The sequence below is a fragment of the Ceratotherium simum genome, chromosome Y (genome assembly GCF_057802395.1).
Source record: "Ceratotherium simum simum isolate JZ-2026a chromosome Y, ASM5780239v1, whole genome shotgun sequence".
Taxonomy (NCBI): domain Eukaryota; kingdom Metazoa; phylum Chordata; class Mammalia; order Perissodactyla; family Rhinocerotidae; genus Ceratotherium; species Ceratotherium simum.
In genome coordinates, this window is record NC_141941.1 from 7,853,994 (window position 1) to 7,879,468 (window position 25,475).

A 25,475-nucleotide genomic window follows, 5' to 3' on the forward strand; every position below is an offset into this window, starting at 1 on the left:
TTTCTTTTGTTGGTAAAGAATTTGACCCAACTGCCACGAAGCAGACAATACTGGTTGCAGAATGCAGCGGACATAAAAGAGAATTACTTTTTGTAGATCTTTGACTTTTCACCAAAAAAAAAAAAAATGTTCTTGCTTAATAATTAACAGTCAAATATTAATATACTATATACACCTTTTCCATTTACATATTAGTTATCAGCCATTTATTACAGAACACTATACACTTTCTCCTTCAGGTGGCTTACATGTTGGCAGCAACAGTTTCTCTAGTTTTAAATACTAGCCAGACACAGAAAAAGTTTGGACTATAAGGCCTCAGTGCATGGTCTTAAAGAAACAGTTAATTATGGGCATATCACTGATCCTTCATTTGAGATGACGGTACTTCTTCATTGCCTTCATAATTTTCTTGGGTTCGTTGACCAGTTTTCTGATGATTGTTCAAGTGCTGTGCTGCTGGTCCTGTATATGGTTGTCCATGCACTTGAGTATTCTGAGAGAGTAAGAGAGACCTGCATGTCAAACTTTTCACACATTAAAATTAAAAATCAAAAGTTTGTCTCTTATTTCTAGGGACTTATGTTTTTTGTTTTTTTCTTTTGAGGAAGATCAGCCCTGAGCTAACATCCATGCTAATCCTCCTCTTTTTGCTGAGGAAGACGGGCTCTGAGCTAACATCTGTTGCCAATCCTCCTCCTTTTTTTCCTCCAACGCCCCGTTAGATCGTTGTATGTCATAGCTGCACATCCTTCTAGTTGCTGTGTGTGGGACGTGGCCTCAGCATGGCCTGAGAAGCGGTGCGTAGGTGCACGCCTGGGATTCGAACCCGGGCCGCCAGTAGCAGAGTGCGCGCACCCAACCACTAATTCATGGGGCCGGCCCATCTAGGGACTTTATATATATATATATATATATATTTTTTAATAATTTTATTTACTTATTTATGTTCCCCCCAAAGCCACAGTAGATAGTTGTATGTCATAGTTGCACATCCTTCTAGTTGCTGTATGTGGGATGCGGCCTCAACATGGCTGGAGAAGCGGTGCGTCGGTACGTGCCTGGGATCTGAACCCGGGCTGCCTGTAGCCAAGCGCGCGCACTTAACCTCTAAGCCATGGGGCCGGCCCAAGGGACTTATATTTTAAAAACACTCATTTGAGGGGCCAGCCCGGTGGCTCAAGCAGTTAAATGTGCAAGCTCTGCTGCAGTGTCCCGGGGTTCGCAGGTTCAGATCCCAGGCGTGCACTGGTGCACTGATGCACTGCTTGTTAAGCCATGCTGTGGCGGCGTCCCATATAAAGTAGAGGTTGATGGGCACGGATGTTAGCTCAGGGCCAGTCTTCCTCAGCAAAAAAGAGGAGGATTGGCATTGCATGTTAGCTCAGGGCTGGGCCTCCTCACAAAAAAAGAAAGAAAACACTCATTTGATTTTACATTCACAAAAAAAGTGTTTTAAGAGTGTTTATTACCAACTGCTCTGCTAAGACTGGTTCTCCAAGTGTGGTTCCTAGGACAGCACCATCATAATCCCTTGGAAACTTATTAGAAATGTAATAGGTTTGTAATTGCAAAAAATACAATAAGTTGCACCCCCCTCCCATCCTTATTGAATCAAAAATCCTGGGGATGGGGCTCAGCAACATCTGTTTTTTTCTTCATTATTACCTTTATTGAGGTCATATTGGTTTACAGTTTGTGTAAATTTAGCAACCTCTGTTTGTAACAAGTGCCTTCGGTGATTGTGAGGCACATTAAACTTAAGAACCACTGCCTTAAAATAAATGAATTAGTCACATTTGTGATTTAAACTCAGGAGAATCTTCCCAAAAACTTTTCCCCAAAATGCTTGTTTTTGAATGAAAGTTTCTTCATCTATATTTTTCATCAGTTATTTTTTTCCAAGTGAACTATCTATTGAAATCCATCAAATTGTTGATTTAAAAGAACATTTTCAGTGCAACTGAATATTGTGGCAAAAGTAACCATGACATCTTTGTTCTTAACATTTCTCTTTTTTTTGGTGAGGAAGATTGGCCCTGAGGTAACGTGTGTCAGTCTTCCTCTACTTTCTATATGGGACATCACCACAGGCTGGTTTGATGAGCAGTGCATAGGTATGAGCCTGGAATCTGAACCAGTGAACCCCAGGCCGCCAAAGTACAGTGTGTGAACTTAAACCACTATGCCATTGGGTCGGCCCCTTAACATTTCTTCAATAGTTATTAATTTTATGTTAAGGTGAAATATCACACATTTTTATTAACTACAGCTATTAGCACAAGAGGGTTGCCTAATTGACAAGGAAAATACCATAAGGGTAGGTCAAAACATGTTACACACCACCCCCTCTCATCCACTCATCTTCTAATTATCCTGGCAAAGTTATTCTAGATTAATCCCTTTATTTACAGTCACAGCTGGTAAGTTACACAATATTTAAGAAAAATAATTAAATACTCTTTAAATAAGGCATAAAAATTGGTTTATGGGGATAAAAATGAAAACAAAACAAAAACTCCTATTTACCTGTTGATAGTGACAGCCAGATGAATGAGGATATAAGGGGGCATCTTCTGGTGGAGATGGCTCATGCTCATCTGGGGCATCTTGGTCATCTGGCTCCTAATTTTAAATATTTAAAGAGATGATTAGAATTTGACAATAAATAACTTAAATTTTTTAATCTTTTATTGAGATAAATTTTTAAAAATACACAAAGCTAACCCTCTCGTTTTTTCATTCACAGCACATGAAATAATTTACAATTAGAGAAAATAATATAGATTCTCCTAGATTTACGATTTTAGACAATTTCACAGAAATTACAAGCTCCTTTGTTTACTTAAGAACAAACCAATCAACAATAAACATTGAAGACAACAATAATGCAACACAATTTTCTACACAAGAGAACTGGTTGTTCTCTGGCCTATAAAATAAAAAATTACTTTTCTTTTTTCCATTTCTAACTGCTGCAGAGTAGAGGCTTTTTTTACCTCCTCTGGACAAAGTTCACAAGCTTTTGCAAGTGTCATCCTAGCACTATGTGATCTCTCCAAGAAATAACCATTTGACGTTTCATTGCTTTGCACAGGAGGAGACCAATTATTATAAGTGTATTGAGGATTGCCAGTGTATGGTCTTCTTTCAAGTTCATCTCCAAGCCATTCCACTGCCCAGGTCCACTTTCTTTTGAGATCTCCATTACTCTTCAAGAGAAAAAATAAAACTATGCAAAAGAATTCGGAATAATTCAAATGTTAACTTAAAATTCCAACTCTAAATTTTCATGATTCTTTTCTTTTAAAGCACTCCTTAATTATGATTCAGATTATTACAAAATTATAAGAAAAAATTCTCACCTGCAATATTTGGTAAGCAACAGGACAACTGGTAAAGAGAGCTACCATACATTTTATACATTGGTATGCCCTTTTTTGATAGTGATTCTTTGAGCGCTGGATTGTATCAAACAATCCATCTCGATCATCTGGGATTCCTTTAAGTGCATTATGAATTCTAAAAAAAAAAAAAAAAACTAGATATAAAAAATTGTACAATCTAGCAGCTAACATCTGAGAACCTATTGTGCCATTCACCACATGTTTTCATGTAAAAATCTATTTAACTTGAGAGTTAATTACCTAACTAGATAGCATTAGTAAACCCATAATAGATGAGAAAACAAGTACAGAAGTCAAACAGGTGCCTTATGTCAGAGAGCTAGCAAGTTTGGGAGCTGGCAAGCAGTCCAACTCAAGAGCATGAAGTCTGCTAGCAGGATAACCTTAGTTCTAAAAAGTTATCATTCTTGATTCCTCCTGTATTAATAAAAACATTAACAGGCCAGGGATTTTTTTAAATAACTAAATGTTACGTAATGTAACTAAGTATACTACAAGTATACTAAAACAAGTATAATGTAATCTTAAAATATTATTAATGGAACTTAGTTATCAAAAGCTTATGCTAGTTTTCTTAATAAAAATAAATAAGCTGAAAAACATTTCCACAGGAAATGAAGGAAAAAACCAGTATTAAGTATGAAACTGGAGCTTTAAGAGAAAAAAATAAAAATGAAATAAAATTATGATAGGTGAAATTTTTCATTCATTTTTGTTACCTTTTCACTCATATTTAAGATAAGACATTTAATAGAGCTTCAGGAAGTAAAATGTGTTTGGCTACTGGCAATTTCCGTTATTTCTAGAACCTAGAAAAATGTAATTATTCTGGTAGCAAAAAGTGTATCTATCCACCTGTGAGTCTGCCAGGAATCCTCAATCAGTAAAATCTGCAAAAGTAGATCCAAATATGGCCGAAGTTCATAGGTGTATGAATAAGCAACCTAAAAATAGATAAAACATGGTTGAATTCCTTATTTAAAGGAATAATAAATCAAATTATAGAAATATGAATGTTATTTTGCTTCAACCTGCCAGAGAAGTTCACTGAGGACAGTAGAGGAGAACTGAGGATTCTCCCAGCAGCAAAAACGAAGCAATTTGATGGTTTCCTCTGAGTTACTGCAGTCTTCGATAATTTTCTTCACATAACTTGTTCTCACAAATAAAATGTCTGCCACACTCTGCTGAATTGGCATTATAGGCTGCGATAAATTAGGGTCACCAAAAGGATTGGGAAGAGGGGGATTACCTAGAACAGATTTGTCATCAATGAAAAGCCAATAGACTTATTCACAAGATGATAATACTAAATTTTTAATTTCAGAAATTGATTATAAATTAAGTTTACTAAGTGAAAAAACATTCCTTAAAATGATCAAATATACTAAGATGGTAAGACGCAAAAACAAATGCTGACACTGAAGACAAAAAAATTTTAAATTCAAATTCTTAAACCCACCATTTGAGAAATAAGGGATTTATCACAATACGGAGTAAATGTGGGGGGGAAAAAAAAGGTTTCTTTTAAACATATAAAAAACCTAATAGTATAAAAATATAATATACTGGGGCCGGCCCAGCGGCACAAGCGGTTAAATGCACGTGCTCCGCTGTGGTGGCCTGGGGTTTGCTGGTTCGGATCCCAAGCACGCAACGACGCACTGCTTGTAGAGCTATGCTGTGGTGGCGTCCCATATAAAGTAGAGGAAGATAGGCAAGGATATTAGCTCAGGGCCAATCTTCCTCAGCAAAAAGAGGAGGACTGGCACCAGATGTTAGCTCAGTGCTGATCCTCCTCACACACAAAAATATATATATATAAAATATACCAAAAGCTGGACTTTCAGACTCACTCCATTTTTATAAGTCTTCAGAATTTTAATTAAGTACTATAGAAGGCTAGCATTATTTTTCAACTACTGTAAAGAATGAAATATTCTACTTTACCATTGATGGAAGACTGCATTCTTGATGAGACATTGCAACATCGAATCAGCTGAGACACTACTGAGTATAACTTGCCTAATTCAGCATACTGATATTTGATTGGAGGACCTGGTCCTTCATCTAAAGACACAAGCATAAAGGTAGCCGGTACACTCAACTTCAGAAGCTGTGTCTTTTCTGCCATACCTACAAAAAAAAAAAAAAAGAAAAAAGAATAATGTGTAGGAAAAACAAACAACTGAAAAAACAAAAAAAATTAGAACAAGTGCTGCATTATAACAAAAGTAATTATCTATATAGCTGCCTACAATTTTTATAATCAAAGCTCATCCCCTTTGTTTAGGCTGCAGAAATACAGATGGAATGAAGACAGAACAGAAAATACACTGATTTAGTGATACTGATTATTCTAACTGTGAAGTAATGATCATGTAATTGGAATCTTCATTCCAATTACACTGGGCCTTAAGAGAAACATACACTTTCTAGGGCCTACAGAGACTCGACGGGCCTAGACAGCAATTTTAATCAGGTAAGATGATAAAGATAGAAACTAAATTAAATAAGAAATAAAATTTCTTTCGTAAACTGCCATTCTATTTCCTTCCCTACTGAAACTTCTTAGGGAAAAAAAAAGTCTAAATTCGCTGTTTTTACTTTTCTTATTTTCCCATTACTCATGCTCATTTAGTTTCTGTCCCAATGTTCCTGGTTTGAAGCTAAAAGAAAGTTTTCAAACTTAATACTTCCACATTCTTGAAACACTTTTACCCTGGATTCCTTCTCTCTTATTTTCCTTATACTTTCCTTTTCTAGTTACTTCTTACTCTTATTTGAGGATTCTTTTTCCAGCTCTTAGAAGTTGGTGTATTCCCAAAGTTCCCACTGTAGGCTATCTCCTAACACTGCTTCCTTGCCTTGTGACTCAATCTATATAGTAAAGGATATGTTCATGCAGATGATTCCAAATTTTGGATATATGTACCTCTCTGTTTATTGGATTTCTTCAATTAGGTGTGCAATATACTTTAAAAATTTAATCTGCCCAGATAGGTTCCTCTTCCTACGTTTCCTCTCAGTAAATGGCACCACTATTCTCTCAGTTCCTCAAGTCACATCTTTGACTTAACATCTCTTCTCTGCTCCACTTGCTCAAATATCCAATCACCAAGTTCTGCTGATTCTACCTTATAAAAAACTCCTGAATCTGTCCATTTGTATCTTCCTTACTGCCAGTTCCCTAATATAAGGCAGTAATGACCTTTGTCGATAGATCATTATTTTACAATTTCTAGTCTTGTTCCACTGCAATTCTACACTGTAGCCAGTGTGACTTTTCTAACATAAACTTTGTTAATAACGCTATAATGCCTCTGAATGCCCTCACGATAAAGTGTAGACTCTCTCACAAGACCTGTCAAAAGAGCATGATTAGAATATCCTGCTAAGCCCTTCTGCTATTTTGTATCTTTCAACAATTCAAGTCATACTGAGTAACTTTCATATTGTCCAATGAGCCAACTTAAGTTATGTCAAGTCTTTGCATCTACCATTCACTGTTTACCAACCAATTCTCCAGACCACTTTCTCCAGCAAGCCCTTTCTTACTCTCTAAATGTAGGTCAGATATTCCCTCAGATGTGCTTCAGAGCACTTTGTAGTTTTTCTGTGTTTTATAACACTTTGATTTTCATAATGTTGGTCTTATGACACACTACTTGGTGAACCCGGCCCAAATAGACATGAGACTAAGTTTTCATTTATCCACTACACACTGCCCCCAGAGTGAATATTAATTATTCATCACAGAAATAGTCATGTTTGATTATAACATGCTGCTGTATATCTTACTGGGAATGTCAAATAATGTGTGGCAAATGCACTGTTTCACCTTTTTTTCTAAAATCTAACAACTGTGAAACCTAAAACATATCTGGCTATAAGGATTTAATACTAAGATTTATCAATCTATACTTAGTCATGGCAGTGAAAATTCCTATTAAGTTATATTATGAACCAATGATGAGCGGTTTATAAACAAGCACTATCTAAAATGAAAACTGTACAAAATAGGATTTTTGTGAGTGCTTAAATCTGGTAGTTTTGCACTAAAAAATACGGATAAAAAAAGGATTTCACTTGTGCTTGTTTGTGTGATATCTTCCTTCTCAACTACAGGTATCTGAACTCAGATCTCAGTTCTAGAGACGCAAGTGAAAGGAAAATAAATTACAGAGACAGTAAGAGAATGCAGAATGACAAGCAGAATTTCTTTCTATTAGAAGCAGCAGAAAATAACAGCTGATTAATAAGTTCATACAGACACTTTAAATAAGAGATATGTTTGGGTATATAACAATTTTAGTTATGTTTTGGTTAAAACTTAATTTTGGTTAAAAACTTAAATACAAGATACTTGTGATTTAAAAAAAGTTATTCAAAACTATCTGATAATTCTCTGAATCAATTCCTGATAAAAATCTAACCAAATATATTAGGACTGGCCCTGTGGTGCAGTGGTTAAGTTTGGCATCTTCCACTGTAGTGGCCCAGGTTCACGGGTGTGGATCTACGTCACTTGTCAGCCATGCTGTGGTGGTGACCCACATATAAAGCAGAGGAAGACTGGCACAGACGTTAGCTCAGGGTGAATCTTCCTCATCAAAAAAATAAAAAAAAATCTAATCAAATATATATTAATATTGGTTATATATTAACCAATAACAATATAATAAACAAAACTTTTAACTAGACTACATCACAAAAAATCAGTAATTCTGAGCTCTTGGTGCACCAACACCTGACCCACTGACATTCAAATTTTATAACTGCAACTGTAACAAAGCTACTCTTTTCCTCTGTAATAAACAATGACCTAAAACAACACTGAAAATATTAGAAAATTTCTTGTGTATATTCTTGGCTATCCATCCATTCATTCAACAAATAGTGAATGCTACTGTGTAAAGAAAGTTGTAATCACAAGAATTTGCAGGCTAATTGCGCAGCAGGACAAAAACTTAAAAACTATCAAAACACAGTGGAATAAGCATAACAAAATTAATACAGCATAACTTTTCAGGTAAGCATCCTTGAAACACTAAGAAGAAATGAATAGGTGCTATGAGAAAAAGCAAGCTACCCTAAAAAGAATATCTTGAAAATGATGGTTATTAACTGACATTGATTTCCAAATAATTTAAGTCACTAACTTATATACATTATAACTGATTTCAATTTACTTTATTGTAACAAAAACATATGTAAAGGCCACATTCTTTGACAAGTGATTTCTAAATGTGACAGTACAACTACCTGGAATCTTTTATAAAACACACATTTCTTTTCCTAGCCCTAGGAATTCCGATTCAGATGGTGGGGATGCTGCCTGGGAATCATTAATTTTTTAAAACCAGCATTAAGAGACAAAAATATGAGTCAGACACAGTTTCTGACTGGAACAATTATCAAGGAAATAAGCTAAGTGCATAAATTACCTTAGAATACAAGATGAGAACTGCCATTAAAAGTTATACATAAAATCTGCAACGGGTTTCAAGAATATCAACGTCGAATACCACTTCTACTTTAGAAGAGATTAGATCTCATCGCTGCATTAAAATGCTTTCATAATTTAATATGTAAACATGAAACAATATATTAAACAGAGTTATGAAGTTCTTACCTAAATTGGCATACATTACAAACAGATTAAAATATTGCTGTAAATGACGGCCATGCTCTGAAACTTCCCTTCTCAGGAGATTTAATACTGCTCTTAGTAAGTGATCACTCAAGCTTAAGTTATCACATGCCTGTGGAGGATAAAATACTATTTTATCACCAACAAGATGCAGAACAGTGTACTTTTATTTGCATAAAAAGAGTATACATTTATATATATGGTTGCATTCGGCAGAAATATCAGGAAAATAGTTGCTTTTTGAGAGAGAGAATGAAGAGTTCAAGTAGATTTTATTGTAGATGCTTTATATTGCTGTAATTATTAAAAAAATTCCATGTGTACAGTTTTGCATTAAAAAGGCTACCCAACAAAAGATTTAATTTTAGCCAATATAAAAGTAAAGCTTAACTGTACATACAGAACCTTAAGACTTACTACCTAACTGCAAGAAACCAAATAAACACAAGAAATGTTCCTTATGTTTTTAAAGTGCCCAGTAACCATTATTCATTATTGTGAAATTTAACTCAATAATGTATGCATACATTTGTATATTGTAAATATGTCAAACAGATGCAAGTGCTTACCGATACGACCTTGTAGAAGAGAATTTACTTCTAAGTGTTTCATTTTTAGAGAAAAGCTTTCAATTACCTGACCAGAAGGTCCTGGAGATGTAAAAGATGAAGGACAAGGCCCATCTTCCAAAGAAAAATGTGCAATAAATACTATAAGTTTTGCAAATGCACCCCTCACTTCTGCACTGGGGCACTCCAGAAGGTACTCAGAGAACCGATTTGAAACATTAAAAAGGACATTATGAGCAAACCAAAAACGTACATTCTTGCTGTGACGGAGAAGAATGCACAGTGCATCATACCTAAAACAGAAAAACATATAAACACAATTTTTATTAATGTGCTTCTATTTTGATTACTATAATGAAATCAACAAGTTTCTAGGAACCAAATAAACAGGAAAATTTTCTCTACAATTAACGGTCATGGTTGATTCTTGAACAAATATCAGCCCTGTGACATGATCTAGTCCCACAGTCACAAAATGAATTAAACGAGAACTTGTGCAGGTGGATGCAAGTTTATTATCAAAATCTTCCTGATCCAGTGGTATCTCCTTAACATCTTCTAATCTGAAAAGATGCTGAAAATAGTTGTTAGATCAAGGTATTATAATATCCTCCATACTTATACAATTAGAAACTTACAACTATCACCATTTTACAATTATCTACATTATTAAACAAGGTAGAATACAATCTAGTAAAGATTAACTGTTTCATGATGAAATAGACAAAAGATACAAGTTAATAGAAACAGGGGCCAATTTTAGTGTAATAAAAGGCACTTAAGATTAAGCAATTTTAATACAATTTCTATCAACATCACTGCCAAGATTTTTATCCCATATTTGAAATTTGTAATAAGATTCCCATGGTTAGGGAAAAATAAAGTCATATAATAATGAACTAAACCAACTATAAGCATAAAATGAATAAAACCCAAAGCCATGTACCAATCACTGGCAGGGCCACGGACTATTTTCTTGGTGTGAAATCCAGTGGTAAAGAGAAATCTAGCTGCAAGCTGAATACTAATCATAGTGATTTCTTCTGCTTCAGGCAACAAGTGATCTTGTCCTTAAATAAAAATCACATATACAGTCAAACACATTTTTATTTAAACTTGTTTAAACAAATGCTTCATGCTTAAAAATTCCAGCTAAAAGTAATCTTTACGGCTTATCTTAGCACTTCACTAAATCATGTTTCAAACTAATGTTTGAGTCAAAAAAAAATGTTGTAAATAAAAGCTATTCTATGTTTCTAGATATTGATTGTCCCTATGCAAAGGTACAGGCATCTTCAATATGTGACTTTAAAATAACTGCAACTAAAAATGTTGACATATTTAAAATGAAAGGAGGCTAATAATTTTATGAGGAAAAAAAATGGAAAAGAAAATTGAATAAAAATATTAAACACTTATTGATGCCTGAAAAGACATCCTACAAGTGAAATAAAAATTATTCTTTTTAGTAAGAAGCTAAATTCCAGAAACTTACCTGGAGCAGGGCTTAAGAAAATACCATTACACGTAAGCAGTTTTTTTACAAACTGAAAATATTCTAAACTGTACTGCATTCGGTTATGCATGAATTGCACATTTTGTTTCCGCACGCTTCTCTCAATGGCTGGTGACATAATCTGATGGGGTCTTGTGATAGTTAGCTCTGATATATATCTTATCATCTCATCATCTTGGTCTACTGTGTCCATCCGTTCATAAAAAAGTATATAAGCATTCCACCACCTTTTCTGCCTCCTGTATGACATGCGCTTCATCATATGATCAAATACTTCTCCCATGTACTCTCCACCAAAACACTGATTTTTCATTTCTTCATCATCATCCATTTTACACTCTGTTACATCTCCATCATCAAATTTATACCAGCGATTTCTCTCACCATCTTTACCATTCCTTTGAATGATGTAAGAATAATAATGTCCACCACTTGCTTGACCACTGTGTACAAGCACACCCACAAGTCTGTATTTTGTGCTTCCTGCTGTCTCACTTTCAGACTGTTCATTCTGTTGTATCAACTGACTGACTGGGTTTACATTGTCTCCTTCCAGCTTTGCAACACCTGGTACTGTGTAAGGTTCCATATCCAGCTCTCGTGGAAATTCAAAATAATCATTGAATTTAATTGCACATTCTCTTTCCCAGTCATAGTCAAATCGTTTCAATTGGATAGCAAGAACAGGAGGCAATTTTTTAATTAGCAAGCGCTTTACTGTATCAACCTACAATAAATAGTGAATATAAATGGATGTTCTTTTGTAACCCACGTAAAACATAAAATAATTTAATAATATAATTTAAAACTTGATGATCTGAATTAATTTACGAACAAATGAGTAAATGATAAAGAACATAAACATATTCCGTCACTACTAACTTTTTCAAAAGGTTTATACCAAGCCTCAAAATATGTAAATAGTTTCTCACTTGCTGCAAATTGCAAAAATTAAACCTATACCAACTGATGGCTACCTGGTTCCATACTGCTACTGCTGCCTGATCATGTTACTTTTCTGATGTTTACTTTTAACATTAATGAATAGAATTGGCTATGAGCAAACTAAAGAAATACTATAAGCAGTAACAGCAGCTAATATCAATGGCACTTAGATCCCAGATAATATGCTAAGTGTGGCACACATATTAATGCATTTAATCCTCATTACCTTCTGAAAAAGGTGCTACCAAGGTCCTTACTTTACAGTAAGTGAATTAAGAGTGGCAGGATGTGTAAGAAGAAATTGCCCCAGAAGAAACTGTCTCAGAGCTGTGGACAGCAGGTAGTATGGCTATAACAGCCACAATCTAAATGGTGTTTAAAGTCAAAACAATGCAGGTAACTTGAAGATGAGAGGGTGTGGTGTGCCCCTCAAAATATTTACTATTAATCATAGAACATCATCGTCAAAGACAAGTTATGATTCCATCCCACGAATTGGTTAAGTGGCTAGAGATAAAATTAGTTAGCTAAGTCTAAAAACAAGATTTAGTGTTCAAAACTGCAAGTGGGGGCCAGCCCTATGGCTTAGCGGTTAAGTGCACGTGCTCCGCTACTGGCGGCGGGGTTTGGGTCCCGGGCGCGCACCAAGGCACCACTTCTCCCGCCACGCTGAGGCCACGTCCCACATACAACAACTAGAAGGATGTGCAACTATGACATACAACTATCTACTGGGGCTTTGGGGAAAAAAAAAAAGAGGAGCATTGGCAATAGATGCTAGCTCAGAGCCGGTCATCCTTAGCAAAAAGAGGAGGATTAGCATGGATGTTAGCTCAGGGCTGATCTTCCTCACAAAAAAAACAAAACAAAACAAACAAACAAAAAAAACAAAACTGCCAGTGGTTGTGAAAATCTGATGTAACCAAATAAAATTAGCGCAAAGTTCTTTTAAACTTGAAGAGTAACCTGGAGTATAAAAAAGGGGAAATATGTTTTCTGTTATCAACTTGTCAAGTTTGAGAAGTTCAATAGCTATTTGTTTCAGGGCAGAAATGGAAAGTAGCTGTGCAACTTTTAAACTACAAAAAAATAAAATAAAATAAAATACAAAATAGTTAAGCTGCTGTGATTCCTAAAACTAATCTCCCAATTGAAATGTTTTTTCCTAGACCACAGGCATTATTTTCTCTCAATATTGTTTCCCTGACAAATCTTTAAATCAGTAATCATCTTGACTATCTCTCTGACACCACTATAACAAAGCAGAGAGTGAGCAACGGTAAATTTTGAGGTTCAACACAGACAACTCTGACAACTTTCAGTTCTGTTAAATGCAATCATATTTACTTTTAAAAACTGGACAATACATACCTTTTTATCACATTTTTCACAACGATATGCATTTGCCCCTTCCAATAAATCTCCTTTGATATACTGTTCCAAAGAATCAAGAAGGTTTTGGTGATTTCTAATATCTACATTCAGAGTTGTAAAAGATTCTTCACACTCGTATCTAAAGATATCATTTAAGAAATGATCAAATAGATTTATTCCTCAGGTTTCTAAATATTATCTTTAGTTGTGAATTTGGTGAAAAATACATTTTCAGTAGATATTACATCATTTCAACTGCATTAGTCAGAGTGATATCAATAAGTAACAGTTATCTTTTACTGACCACTTACTTCATACTGGGCAATGAAGTAGATTCTTTACAGACATTATTGCTTATCTTTAACTTCATAAAAAACCTGCCTCATATATATATCCATCCCTGTTTCACAGCTAAGAAAACTGGGGCGAGGGCAGGAAAGGGAGGTGTCAAAGGGATTAATTTGGTCTAGTTAATTAGGCAGAGCAGTGATTTGATGCCAGGCTTGTCTGGCCTCACTGCTTAAGTGCTTTTTATTCTCTCAACCTGCTACCTATATTATCTGTAAGTAGTGATTCATGGCAAAGTAAAGGTAAGGATTCATTAAGTTTAGAAAATAGGCTACTAGTGACCTGGATTTTCAAATGTTACTCCATTTCTGTAACAGATAATAACAGCTAATATTAACACACAGACACCAGGTTCTAACCTAATGCACAAGTTCAAACATCCAAAATGCTGTGTGCCTCTAGTGTTCTGTTCTATGAAGTCATAACAATCAGTAGAAAATATGTGAGATGAAGTCAGCACGCCTGATTGTGGTGATCTTCTACAAGAGACTTTCAGAAATTTCTGACGACACATACTAATAAACTCAGAAAATGGGAGCCAGAGAATACATTTTCAACCATTAAATCCATTCACCCAACAAATATATTAAGAGTGCCTATCATGTGTAAAGTACAAGGGGATATTATGTTTTAGACACAGTCCTTTGCATTTAGAACCTTGTAATTCAGAAAGAGAGAACAAAACAAGTAGACAAATAAAAGTATTTCTGAATGGCTTATTACGAGTGTTGCTACTATTTTAGAAACCAGTCCAAAGAGGAGAAAAAAAAAGTCATAGAGGATAAATCGGAATGACAATTTCTCCTAAAAACCAGAATGCTCTAAAAAAATCAGTGCTCTGTAACAAATCAAAAAAAGACTTGAGGGGCAGGCCCGGTGACATAGCGATTAAGTGCAGACACTGTGCTTTGGCGGCCCGAGAGTTTGCAGGTTCGAACTCTGGGCGTGCACCAACACACCACCTGTCAACCCATGCTGTGGCGGCAACCCATATAAAGTGGAGGAAGATGGGCAAGGATGTTAGCCCAAGGCCAATCATCCTCAGCAAAAAAAGAGGAGGATTGCCATCAGATGTTAGCTCAGGGCTGATCTTCAAAAAAAAAAAGACTTGGGACCTTCACATAATCCTAAAATAGTAAACAAGTTTAGTTAGAAAGTGTACTTCATTTGCACTTTGAATATTTTCACTTAGCGAGTAAAGCAATAATTTACAAGTAATTTTAACAAATAAGTAAAAAACTGAGGACTAGTAGAACAGGGGACAGAGCTGGATCTTTTTACCATCCACTTAATGTGAAATGTCTTTCATAAGGATCAAAAGTTAGCCAAGCTAAGTAAATAAATGTCTCCCCATCTTTCAAATGAATTGCACTATAACATAATGAAAATTTCTCACATATGTAATATTACCTTTCCCCAAATCATTTCCCTATTTTCATAAGCACCTGCTTTATCCACCTACACCCAATTAATGATTACAGAACGAGACACTGGCTTGAAGAAAACATTATCTTATTGTGACTATTTTGGTGAGAAACGATTTCAAATCAACATTATGTGAACATAACAAGAAGTCAAGCCCTAAAGTAAAACTTCCACACAATAAGCATAAATGTGTGTCCACTGATTAGTTTTTTAACTATTAATACTAAGAATTATTTAACTACTTTCATTAGGGACACAATAAATCCATTTCTCTTTTGAGTAACTGCAAAACACAGAAAATTGAGTCTTGTCAATGACTGTTAAACGGTTTGATGTGCAAACATACCGAATGTCTCAAGAATGACAAAAATCAATGGTAATTTAAAAGTCAGCTTTTAAATTTTTACAGGAAATAGTGTTCCACACTTGCCTAAAATTATTGTATTTATCTTCTAAACTTATCTTTTAAATTTACTGTATTTAAGATATTTCAATTATTTTAATTATAACATGACAGACAAATACTTCAAGTAATAACTGTAGGTTTATGGAAAATGCCACTTTATGTTCTAGGCTATGACAAAGCATGTAAGAGAAAGTGGTAACATATTCAGTAGAGTAAAAAGAACCAAATGTGACTGAAAAGAAAAAAAAACAAAAATAGCGAGGAATAATACAGAGATGTAATTCATTCACAGTCCTAGGCATTCAATAATAATTGATACACTCTGCTTTCAAACATAAGTGCTAGTGAAAATTTTATTTACACTATTAAAAACAAGACCCATACAAAGTATATATTAAAAACATTAGTTAACACTTACCTATGTGGGCAGCCTTGGCAAATCTTCTGATCAGCAAAGGAGCCACCTAGGACTTGACTCAGTATAGCTGGATGTCCTAAAGCTTTTAAAGCTTCATCTAAACTATCAACCAAAGAATTAAAAAACTCTAAGGCATCGTGTTGTTCGCGCAGATTAACAGGTTCACCCCAAAGCCTAAAAAGAAAATGGAATAAAACAAGTACTATTCTATATGCCCAGAATATCCTTATTTTACTTGTCATAACAACAAAAGTAACGACATGAGAAATATAAGCTGATACTTTATCCCTTCATGAAGGAAGTAGAAATAAACCAATACACGCTATGTATCAGGTGGCATGGTAATAAAAGTGAGGCTCGTAGTAAAAATGGTACTCTGGTGTCAAAGAATTATCATGAAACTATTGATGTGGCTAAGATAGGTAGCAGGTACTAAGAATGATGTTTGCCTCATGAAACAGCATTTTGCATTTTGAATTCAAGCAAAGAGACTATTAACATGAGAGGGGAAACTCACTCTTATCTGGATATTATAATTCCAGTAATGCACTGCATAATGACATTTTGGTCAACAATGATACAATGGTGGTCCCACATGATCAGTACCATATAGCCTAAGTGTAGGCTATACCAGCTGGTTTGTGTAAGTATACTCTAAGATGTTCACACAATGACAAAATCTGCTAAGGATGTGTTTCTCAGAATGTATCCCAGTCATTAAGCACCGCCTGACTGTACTACTTTGATATTTAATTCTGCTTAAACTTTGGGTGCGATATGGCAAAGTTCACAGCCATTTATTACTAACTAAAGTGATTTTTCAAAAGGAAAAGAGAAAGGTTTGTCCTTTTCTACAGCTATTGTATTTTCAATAGTCTGAATGAATTTAAAACTTAGGCCAACCAATCCTGAGAAAACACCAATTGTGTGTACACAAAACGAGAACTGTTGCTGCTAAAACCTAGGAAGGTATTAATAACATCTAATTTAAAATTTATAGAATAATATACATAAAGGAATGAAACATACTCATTTTTAGCAAAAAACCTGGCAAAAAAGTTTAAACTTCCTAAGGATGCTGTCTTTTGTTGTTGTTGTATGCTTTTCCAATTTTAAAAAGTGGCTAATTTTTAAAAATTAATCTTAAATTTGCATACAGTAACATCCAATCTTTTTAGAGAAAAGTATGTGAACGTTCTCAAATGCAGACAGTTGCATAAGGACCACCGCAATCAAGATCCCAAACCATACCTCCACCCCCCCTCAAAATTTCCTAATGCTACTAAGTTAGTGTCAAAGCTTTCTGTATTCTTAATTCCTTGAAACAAACATTTTTAAGCTTTACCGTATCCAGTCAAAATATTTTTTTCGAAGTTACTTGACTTTATTCTTTCAACTTTTCTTCTATTAGTGATTTCATGTTTTATCTTTTTCCATCATTTGATTTTTTTAAAAAATTAATTTTACTTTTGAGAAAACTGTAGAATCACATAGAGTTGTAAGAAATAACACAAAGATATCCTGTGTACCTTTCACATAATTTCCCCCAATGGTAACATCTTAAAACTACAGTACAATATTGTAAATAAGATATTGATACTGATACAAGCTCCAATCTTATTCAGATTTCTTTACTGTGTGTCCACCACCATGGTCAAGATACAGAACAGTTACCATCTTAAGGATCTCTCAAGTGATCCTTTTACAACCACATCCATCTATCTGCCACCCCGCTCCCAACCTCTGGCAAGCACTTATCTGTCTTTCATTTCTGCAACTTTGTCATTTCAAAAATGTGAAATGTGGTATGTGAAATACGAAGGGAATTATACAGTACATAATCTTTGGGGTTGGCTTTTTCACTCAGCATAATGCTGAGGTTCACCCAAGCTGTTGCTGCACCAATAGGTCATTCCTTGTTATCACATAACATAGGTGTACCAGTTTAACTACTTAGCTGTGAAAGAATATCTCGGTTGTTTCCAGTTTGCAGCTATTATGAATAGAGCTGCTATGAACATTTATGTACAAGTTGTACAAGTTTTGAGGTAAACCTAAGTTTTCCTTGCTCTGGCATAAATGTTCATGATTGCAATCACTGTATTGTAGAGTTAACTGTCTGGTTTTACAAGAAAATGCCAAACTGCCTTCCAGAGTGGCCACGTTACTTTACATTCATACCAGCAACAGGTGACCCAGTTTCTCTGCATCCTAGCCAGCATTTGGTGTCGTCACTATTTTTTTATTTTAACCAATCTGATGTTATGTGTAGTGATATATCATTGTCTGCTTTCATCAGGTTACTTTTAAGCTACAGCATTAAATTTAAATTGGTTTTCTTGCAGACTGCATATAATTGAGTTCTTTTTATTTTTTTCTTTTGCCCTAAGATAACATCTGGGCCAACCTTCCTCTATTTTGTACGTGAGTCACCACCATAGCATGTCCACCATCAGTGTAGGTTTGCACCTGGGAACTGAACCTGGGCTGCCGAAGCAGAACGTGCAGAACTTAACCACTAGGACATGGGACCAGCCCCTTGAGTTCTTTCTGTTTTTTTATCTGATCTGACAGTCTATGTCTTTACTGGACCAGCCTACATTTTATATTACTACTGATACAACTGAATTTAGGATTATTTTATTGTTCAGATACCAGCAGTTTTTTTTCCTTTCTGCCCTTTTCTGGATTATTTAAATATATTTTAGTATTCTGTTTCAACACATCTATTGGCTTTTTGTCTATGTATCTCTTTGTGTTATCTTTTTAATGGCTGCTCTATGAATTATTATATATATATATATTCATAAGTTATCACACACAGTTTCAAATAAATTTCAAGTTTATCAAGTTAAACACAGAAGCCTCACAGACATACAATGGCCTTCACTTTTCTCTCTCTATAATTGTCAAATGTACTACATTAATACACACTGAATGATCTCTTTTACTTAGTGTTATTTTTGCTTTCAATATTTATACAAATTTGAAGAAATCAGAGAAGAAAAAAAGAGTATCATAAATACCGAGTATTTCACATTTCTGTTGCCCTTCCTTTATTCTTGAAATTCCAAGTATCCCCTGGTAAATTTTTCCTTTCTACCACAACTTTCTTTAGAATTTCTTCTAGAGCAGGTTTCATTATAAAGAAACTCTTTGCAAATTTCCCTTTATTTGAAAATATAATTTTTTCCCTTTCACTACTGAAGAATATTTTCACTGAATATAGAATGTTGGCTTCATTTTTTGTTTTGTTTCCTGTGCCTTTAGTGTCATGCCAAGAAATCACTACCAAATCCAACGTTGTAAAGCTTTCGCCCTTTGTTTTTTTCTAAAAGTTTTATGGTTTTATCTCTTGTGTTTAGATATTTGATCCATTTTGGGTAATATAAACATATATAGTGTAAAGCAAGAGTTTAATGAGCAAAGACTGAAATTTTTCCTCCTCTAAGATCAAGTACAAGGCATAGATGACTGCTTTCTTCACTATCAACACAGAAATTCTGGCCAATCAATTAGGCAAGGTGAAGACATACAGACATCCAAATTGGATATCCTAAAGAATCCACAAAAAGTTGTCTGAATTCAGCATACTTTCAGAATACAAAAATCAACAAGTAAAAATCAGTATGGAGGGTTATTAATAATGTATATAAAGTTTCAATTTAGGAAGACGAAAAAAGTTCTAGAGATGGACGGTTGAGCACAAAATGTGAATATAATTAATGCCACCAAACTACACACCTAAAAACATTTAAAATGGTAAATTTTTATGTTACAAACATTTCACCACAATAAAAAAATTTAGTGAATTAGAGCAGAAACCTGAAAAAGAAAAAAACAGGTAAAAAGGACTTCATCAAAATTTTAAAATTTGCTGTATCAAAAGACACTACACCAAGAGAGTAAAAAGGCAGTCCACAGGACGGGAGAAAATATCTGTAAATCATTTATCACTAAGAACCAAGTATGAGGAATATACAAAAAACTCTTACAACAACAAAAAGACAATGGGAAATCTACTTTAATCGTTTTCCTCAAAAAATTTATAATTGGCCAATAAACGCATGAAAAGATGCTCAACACTATTAGTTATTAGGGAAATGCAAATTAAAATCACAATGAGATACTACTTCACACCCACTAGCAAGGGTATCATAAAATTACATATGTTGGCGTGGATGTTGAAAAACTGCAACCTTCATACTTTGCCAGTGTGAAAGTAAGATGGCACAGGGGCTGGGCAATAGTTTGGTGGTTCCTCAAGAAGTTAAACACAGAAATACCATATGAACCAGCAACTGCACTCCTAGGTGTACACGAAGAGAAAGGAAAACGTTAAGTGCACACAAAAACTTGTACAACATAAATGTTCATAGAGAAGCACTATTCACAACAGCTAAAGATGGAAACCATCCAAATGTCCATCAACTGATAATTGATGACTAAATAAAGAAAACGTGGAGTATTCACACAATGGAACGTCATTCAGCCATGAAAGTTCTCATGCATGCCAAAACATGGATGCACCTTGAGAACATTAAGCTTAGTAAAAGAAGCTGGACCCAGAATGGACATACTGTGATTAAATTTATATGAAATAGTCAAAATAGGCAAATTCATATGCAGAGACCACTGATTTTTGTTGCCAGTGTTGGAAGAAGGAGAGACTGGGGAATGAGTCTTGAACAGGCATGGAGGGGGATTTCTTTTTGGATGATGAAAGTATTCTGAAACTAATAGTGGTGATGATGGCACTAACATTATGAATGTACTAAGTACCACTGAATTGTAAACTTTTGGTACAATGGTGAATTTTATGCTATATGAACTTTACCACAAGATAAAACACACTGGGAGCATATTATGTGTCCAGAGTATAGGTAATAAAAAAGTGCTAGACATACTGTGAGTTCCACCATTATAGGGAGGGAATAATTATGAAGATGAAAAACATGAATATATTATATTAAAGTACAAACACATTACAATTTAGTACATTTAAAGACAAACATTATAATTCAGGAGCAAAACTCCAGGTATCTATATATCTAGCCATATCTATATGGAGATATATATAGATACAGATAGATATAGGCACGCATAGTTTTGCTAACTAATTATAATTATACATACATGCAAACATGCAAATAACTGAGTGAAAGATTTTAGGATAAAAGCTCAAAGTATAGTAAAGTACAGTGTAGTAATCTGGAAGAACAAGGACACAAACATGGATTAGAATACTCAAAACAGCCTTCAGTCAGAGACAGCATAAGCTAGGAGGAATAAAAAAACAGTACAGTCACGTGCTACATAACAGCATTTCGGTGAACAATGGACCACATATATGACAGTGGTCCCATAAGACTAATAACATACAGCCTAGGTGTCTAGTAGCCTATATTATCTGGGTTTGTCTAAGTACTTTCTGTGATGTTTGCACAATGATGAAATCACCTAATGGCATTTCTCAGAATGTATCCTTGTCATTAAATGATGTGTGACTGTACTAAAACAGGTAGCAAGGAGAGAGAGGTATGTGCCAGGTTACAGAACTGAAAGAGGAAGGCATATATCTGGAAAGAAGCATTATGTATATGCAAATCACTCACGACCTAGACTGATAGTCAACTTGTGGAATATAAAAATTTTATTGAGAAATAATGGAGGGGGTCACTGTACTATAAATTTCTGATTTTCAAAAGAAATCTAAGTGATATGCTAATAAATATACAAGGAGTTCGGCCCTGACGGAAACAGAGAGTGTGACCCAGAAATCAGATGATACCCTTGTTTACCCAACTGCAATCTACTTAGGAGGTACTTTGCTGAGAGAATTTTAAACTCCTTGGAAGGAGTGTAGCCTTTTTCTACACACAGAGTTGGTGTAACTGTAACTGTAGTTGGGCATAATAAAAAGTAGGCCTCGCCAGCCTGGTGGCGCAAGCGGTTAAGTGCTCGCGCTTGGCTGCGGGGGGCCGGGGTTCGCAGGTTTGGATCTCGGGCATGCACCGACACACTGCTTGGCAAGCCATGCTGTGGTAGTGTCCCATATAAAGTGGAGAAAGATGGGCATGGATGTTAGCCCAGGGCCAATCTCCCTCAGCAACAAAGAGGAGGACTGGCAGATATTAGCACAGGGCTGATCTTCCTGACACACACACACACAAAGTAGGCCTTGATAAAATTAACAAAAGAAAGGAAACCAGATCAAGATGTAATTCAGTTTTTTAAAACCAAAAGATAGACCAAATTTTACAGTCACTTTAGAAGGATGCTAGGAAACTATACAATTAATTAACAAATTTACAAAAAGAAAAGAAAATAGTTATTTATCCTATTTTTCTAATAGATTTGTATTATTAAATTAACTAATTGATGAGATTAAGCTTCTCTTTACAGACCCAATCTAGTTAATGAATTAACAAGCAATGATAAAAGTAGAATATTGCCATTGTGTAACCATATGAATTAATGGACACAGTCAATGCCACTACATAATTCAATATCACATAAACAAAGACATATGCCCTCAAGGAATTAAAATCACCACCTCTGAAGTAGTCTTGCCATTGCATATGGGGAATAAAATCATATTTGAATCTGATCAAGCCTCTTGATCATGGCTAAGTAAGCTACAGTCTGTGAGCCGAATCTGGCCTATTGCCTATGTATCATCTGGAAACTAGGAATAGTTTTATATATATTTAAATGGTTGAAAAATAATCAAAACAATAGTATTTCATAACAAGTGAAAATAATATGAAATTAAAATTTCAGCATCCAAGAGCAAAGTTTTAGTGAAACACAGCCACACCCTGTTCATTTACATATGTCTATGATTGCTTTCTTGTTATAAGAATAGAATTGAGTAGTTGTGACAGACCATATGACCTGCAAAACTAAAAAATACAGGGACAGAGGAAAACAGAAAATATTAAAAAACACCAGAGGAACGCAATTAGGAAAATCTAGACTGTGGGAAACCTTCAGGGCAAACTACTTGGTTTCTTCATTCATAACTGCAAACAAACAAAAGCCCCAAAGTCCCAACCAAAAAAACAAAACAATGAAAGGAGAAACTTATACGTAAAAAGAGATTTTTGAGGGGCCAGCCTGGTGGCTCAGCTATTAAGTACATGCTCTCCACTTCAGCAGCCCAGGGTTCGCAGGTTCACATCCCAGGCTTGCACCGACACACCACTTGTCAAGCCATGCTGTGGAGGCGTCCCATATAAAGTAGAGGAAGATGGGCACCAATGTTAGCCCAGGGCTGATCTTCCTCACACACACACAAAAAAGAGACTCCTGAAACCTATCAGACACTTGCAGTAAAATGGGCCCTGATTCAGCTTTTAAAAATCATACTGTGGGACTGGCACAGCGGCGTAGTGGCTAAATTTGCATGCTCAGCTTCAGAGGCTCTGGGGTTCACAGGTTTAGATCCTGGATGCAGACCTATGCACTGCTTATCAAGCCATGCGGTGGTGGCATCCCACATACAAAATCTAGGAAGATGGGGACAGATGTTAGCTCAGGGCCGACATCTCTCAGCAAAAAGAGGACTCCCTCAGCTAAAAAATTAGCAATGGATGCTAATTAGTCAGGGCTAATTTTCCTCACCAAAAAATAAAATAAAATAAAATAAAAAATCATACTATAAAAAAAATTTAAACTGGGTAAATTTAAACAGTGACTAGGAAGTAGTCATATTAAGGAGTTTTTATTTAGGTGTTTAACAGTATTATGGTTATGCTTATTTGAAAAATCTTAGAGACACATAAGTAAAATAGCTATACAGATAAAAAGAATATATCTGGCATTTGCTTCAGGTGAGAACTGCTGAATCCAGGAGATGACTACATTTCAGTATTTTGTTTGTCCATAATTCAGAAGTTTTCCATAATAATAAAGTTTTCCATAATAAAAAGTTAACTACATCTTGAAACGAAAGAATACTGTCTCTTTTTACTGTGATAATTGTTACCTCCTATTGGGACAATGATAAAGAAAAAACTGCCTAAGAAGGACAGCTAGAATATTACTATTGTTTAAATATTAAATAATTATATATTCTAACCATACATTTTAGAAATTTAAAGTTAGTATATTGAGATTTTTATAAAACCAAAATTATCATCCTTCCATAATTTACCTGAACTGTTTCCAAAATCCTCTGGGCACATAGTATTGCAGTCGGGAAGCAGCTAAGTGACCAAAGATGACCTGAAGGTGTCTTAGGACACCAATATTGTACTCTTTCCTATCTTCTGTCTTACTTAATGCTGGTTTGTCTTCAAATTGATGAGGATATCCAAATACATCCTCTCGGGGATCAACATTACTCTAGAGATAAAAAAAAAACAACAACACTGATGAGCTAATTTAACTTTAAAAGTATAGTGAAATAAGTTGAGAAAAACACCAATAGTGAATGAATGATTTGCATTATTTTATATTCTGTATATCTAAAGCATACAACTTTCAGTTTATAATATTAGTGCTTATCATCATGATTTCACAGATAAGTTATCACACACAAAAAAAAAAATCAAAAAAGAATAATCCTGAACATCAAAGGAGGTAGTATAAGAGAGAAAAGTTTAGTTGAGTAGACTGGAGTCTCTGGAGACAAATGTGCTTTGCCATAAGTAACTCTGGGGAAATAAGTTACTTAAGCCTTCCTAGAATTTGATTTCTTCTCGTAGAGATAATACATTCTTCATATACTACATGACATAATTTATGTGACAATCAGAATTAACACTTGATAAATATAGCAATTAAAAGTCCTTTTGATAGAAACAGTAGCATCGACAGAAGTTCTAAAAGGTTTTGGGCCGGCCCCGTGGCTTAGCGGTTAAGTGCGCGCGCTCTGATGCTGGCGGCCCGGGTTCGGATCCCGGGAGCGCCCCGAGGCACCACTTCTCCGTCCAACGCGAGGCCGAGTCCCACGTACAGCAACTAGAAGGATGTGAACCTATGACGTACAACTATCTACTGGGGCTTTGGGGGGAAAAAACTGAATAAATAAAATCTTTAAAAGGTTTTAACCACTCTATAAAGCAGAATTTAGTTGTTTTACAGAGAACTAAACATCTTTTTATATTCTTTGCTCTCTGTCTGAGGCTTATGATACAGAAGCAAACAATATCCAGTTCCTGCCCTTGAGAGGATTACAGTCTAGGAAAACAAACTAGTAAATAGGCAGACAACCACACTGTAGTGTTGAAACAACACAAAGCACAGGGTATCAAGTATCAAAGGTGGAACACCTGAATTGAAATTTTACGTATCGTCTGCCTCATTTTCTTCTTGCTAGTATGAACAGCCATCTCTATTTATGTTTAAGTCAGCACCCCAACAGTAACATGGGCTACAGAACTAGGATTTAAATTTCAATTTTCTTTT

General features: G+C 35.1%; 1 protein-coding gene across 5 annotated transcripts in view; it reads right to left on the reverse strand.

The window, feature by feature from the left end:
• Positions 1-320: 320 nt before the first annotated feature.
• The window catches only part of LOC147911635 (ubiquitin carboxyl-terminal hydrolase 9X-like), a 142,314-nt gene continuing 117,159 nt past the window's right edge, over positions 321-25,475 (reverse strand). For 3 of the 5 annotated variants that reach the window (XM_087427858.1, XM_087427857.1, XM_087427855.1), the window contains exons 31-44: positions 24,220-24,410; positions 16,062-16,235; positions 13,462-13,603; positions 11,125-11,872; positions 10,576-10,699; positions 9,697-9,922; positions 9,043-9,172; positions 5,358-5,543; positions 4,439-4,659; positions 4,263-4,351; positions 3,366-3,522; positions 3,000-3,212; positions 2,530-2,625; positions 321-496 (exon numbers count right to left, since the gene is read on the reverse strand). In XM_087427858.1, coding sequence (XP_087283984.1) covers positions 359-496; positions 2,530-2,625; positions 3,000-3,212; positions 3,366-3,522; positions 4,263-4,351; positions 4,439-4,659; positions 5,358-5,543; positions 9,043-9,172; positions 9,697-9,922; positions 10,576-10,699; positions 11,125-11,872; positions 13,462-13,603; positions 16,062-16,235; positions 24,220-24,410 — 2,835 coding nt within the window. In that variant the 3' untranslated portion in view covers positions 321-358. Of the gene's footprint in view, positions 497-2,529; positions 2,626-2,951; positions 3,213-3,365; positions 3,523-4,262; positions 4,352-4,438; positions 4,660-5,357; positions 5,544-9,042; positions 9,173-9,696; positions 9,923-10,575; positions 10,700-11,124; positions 11,873-13,461; positions 13,604-16,061; positions 16,236-24,219; positions 24,411-25,475 lie in introns of all 5 variants that reach the window. The other 2 variants (XM_087427856.1, XM_087427854.1) reach the window with 1 other exon arrangement.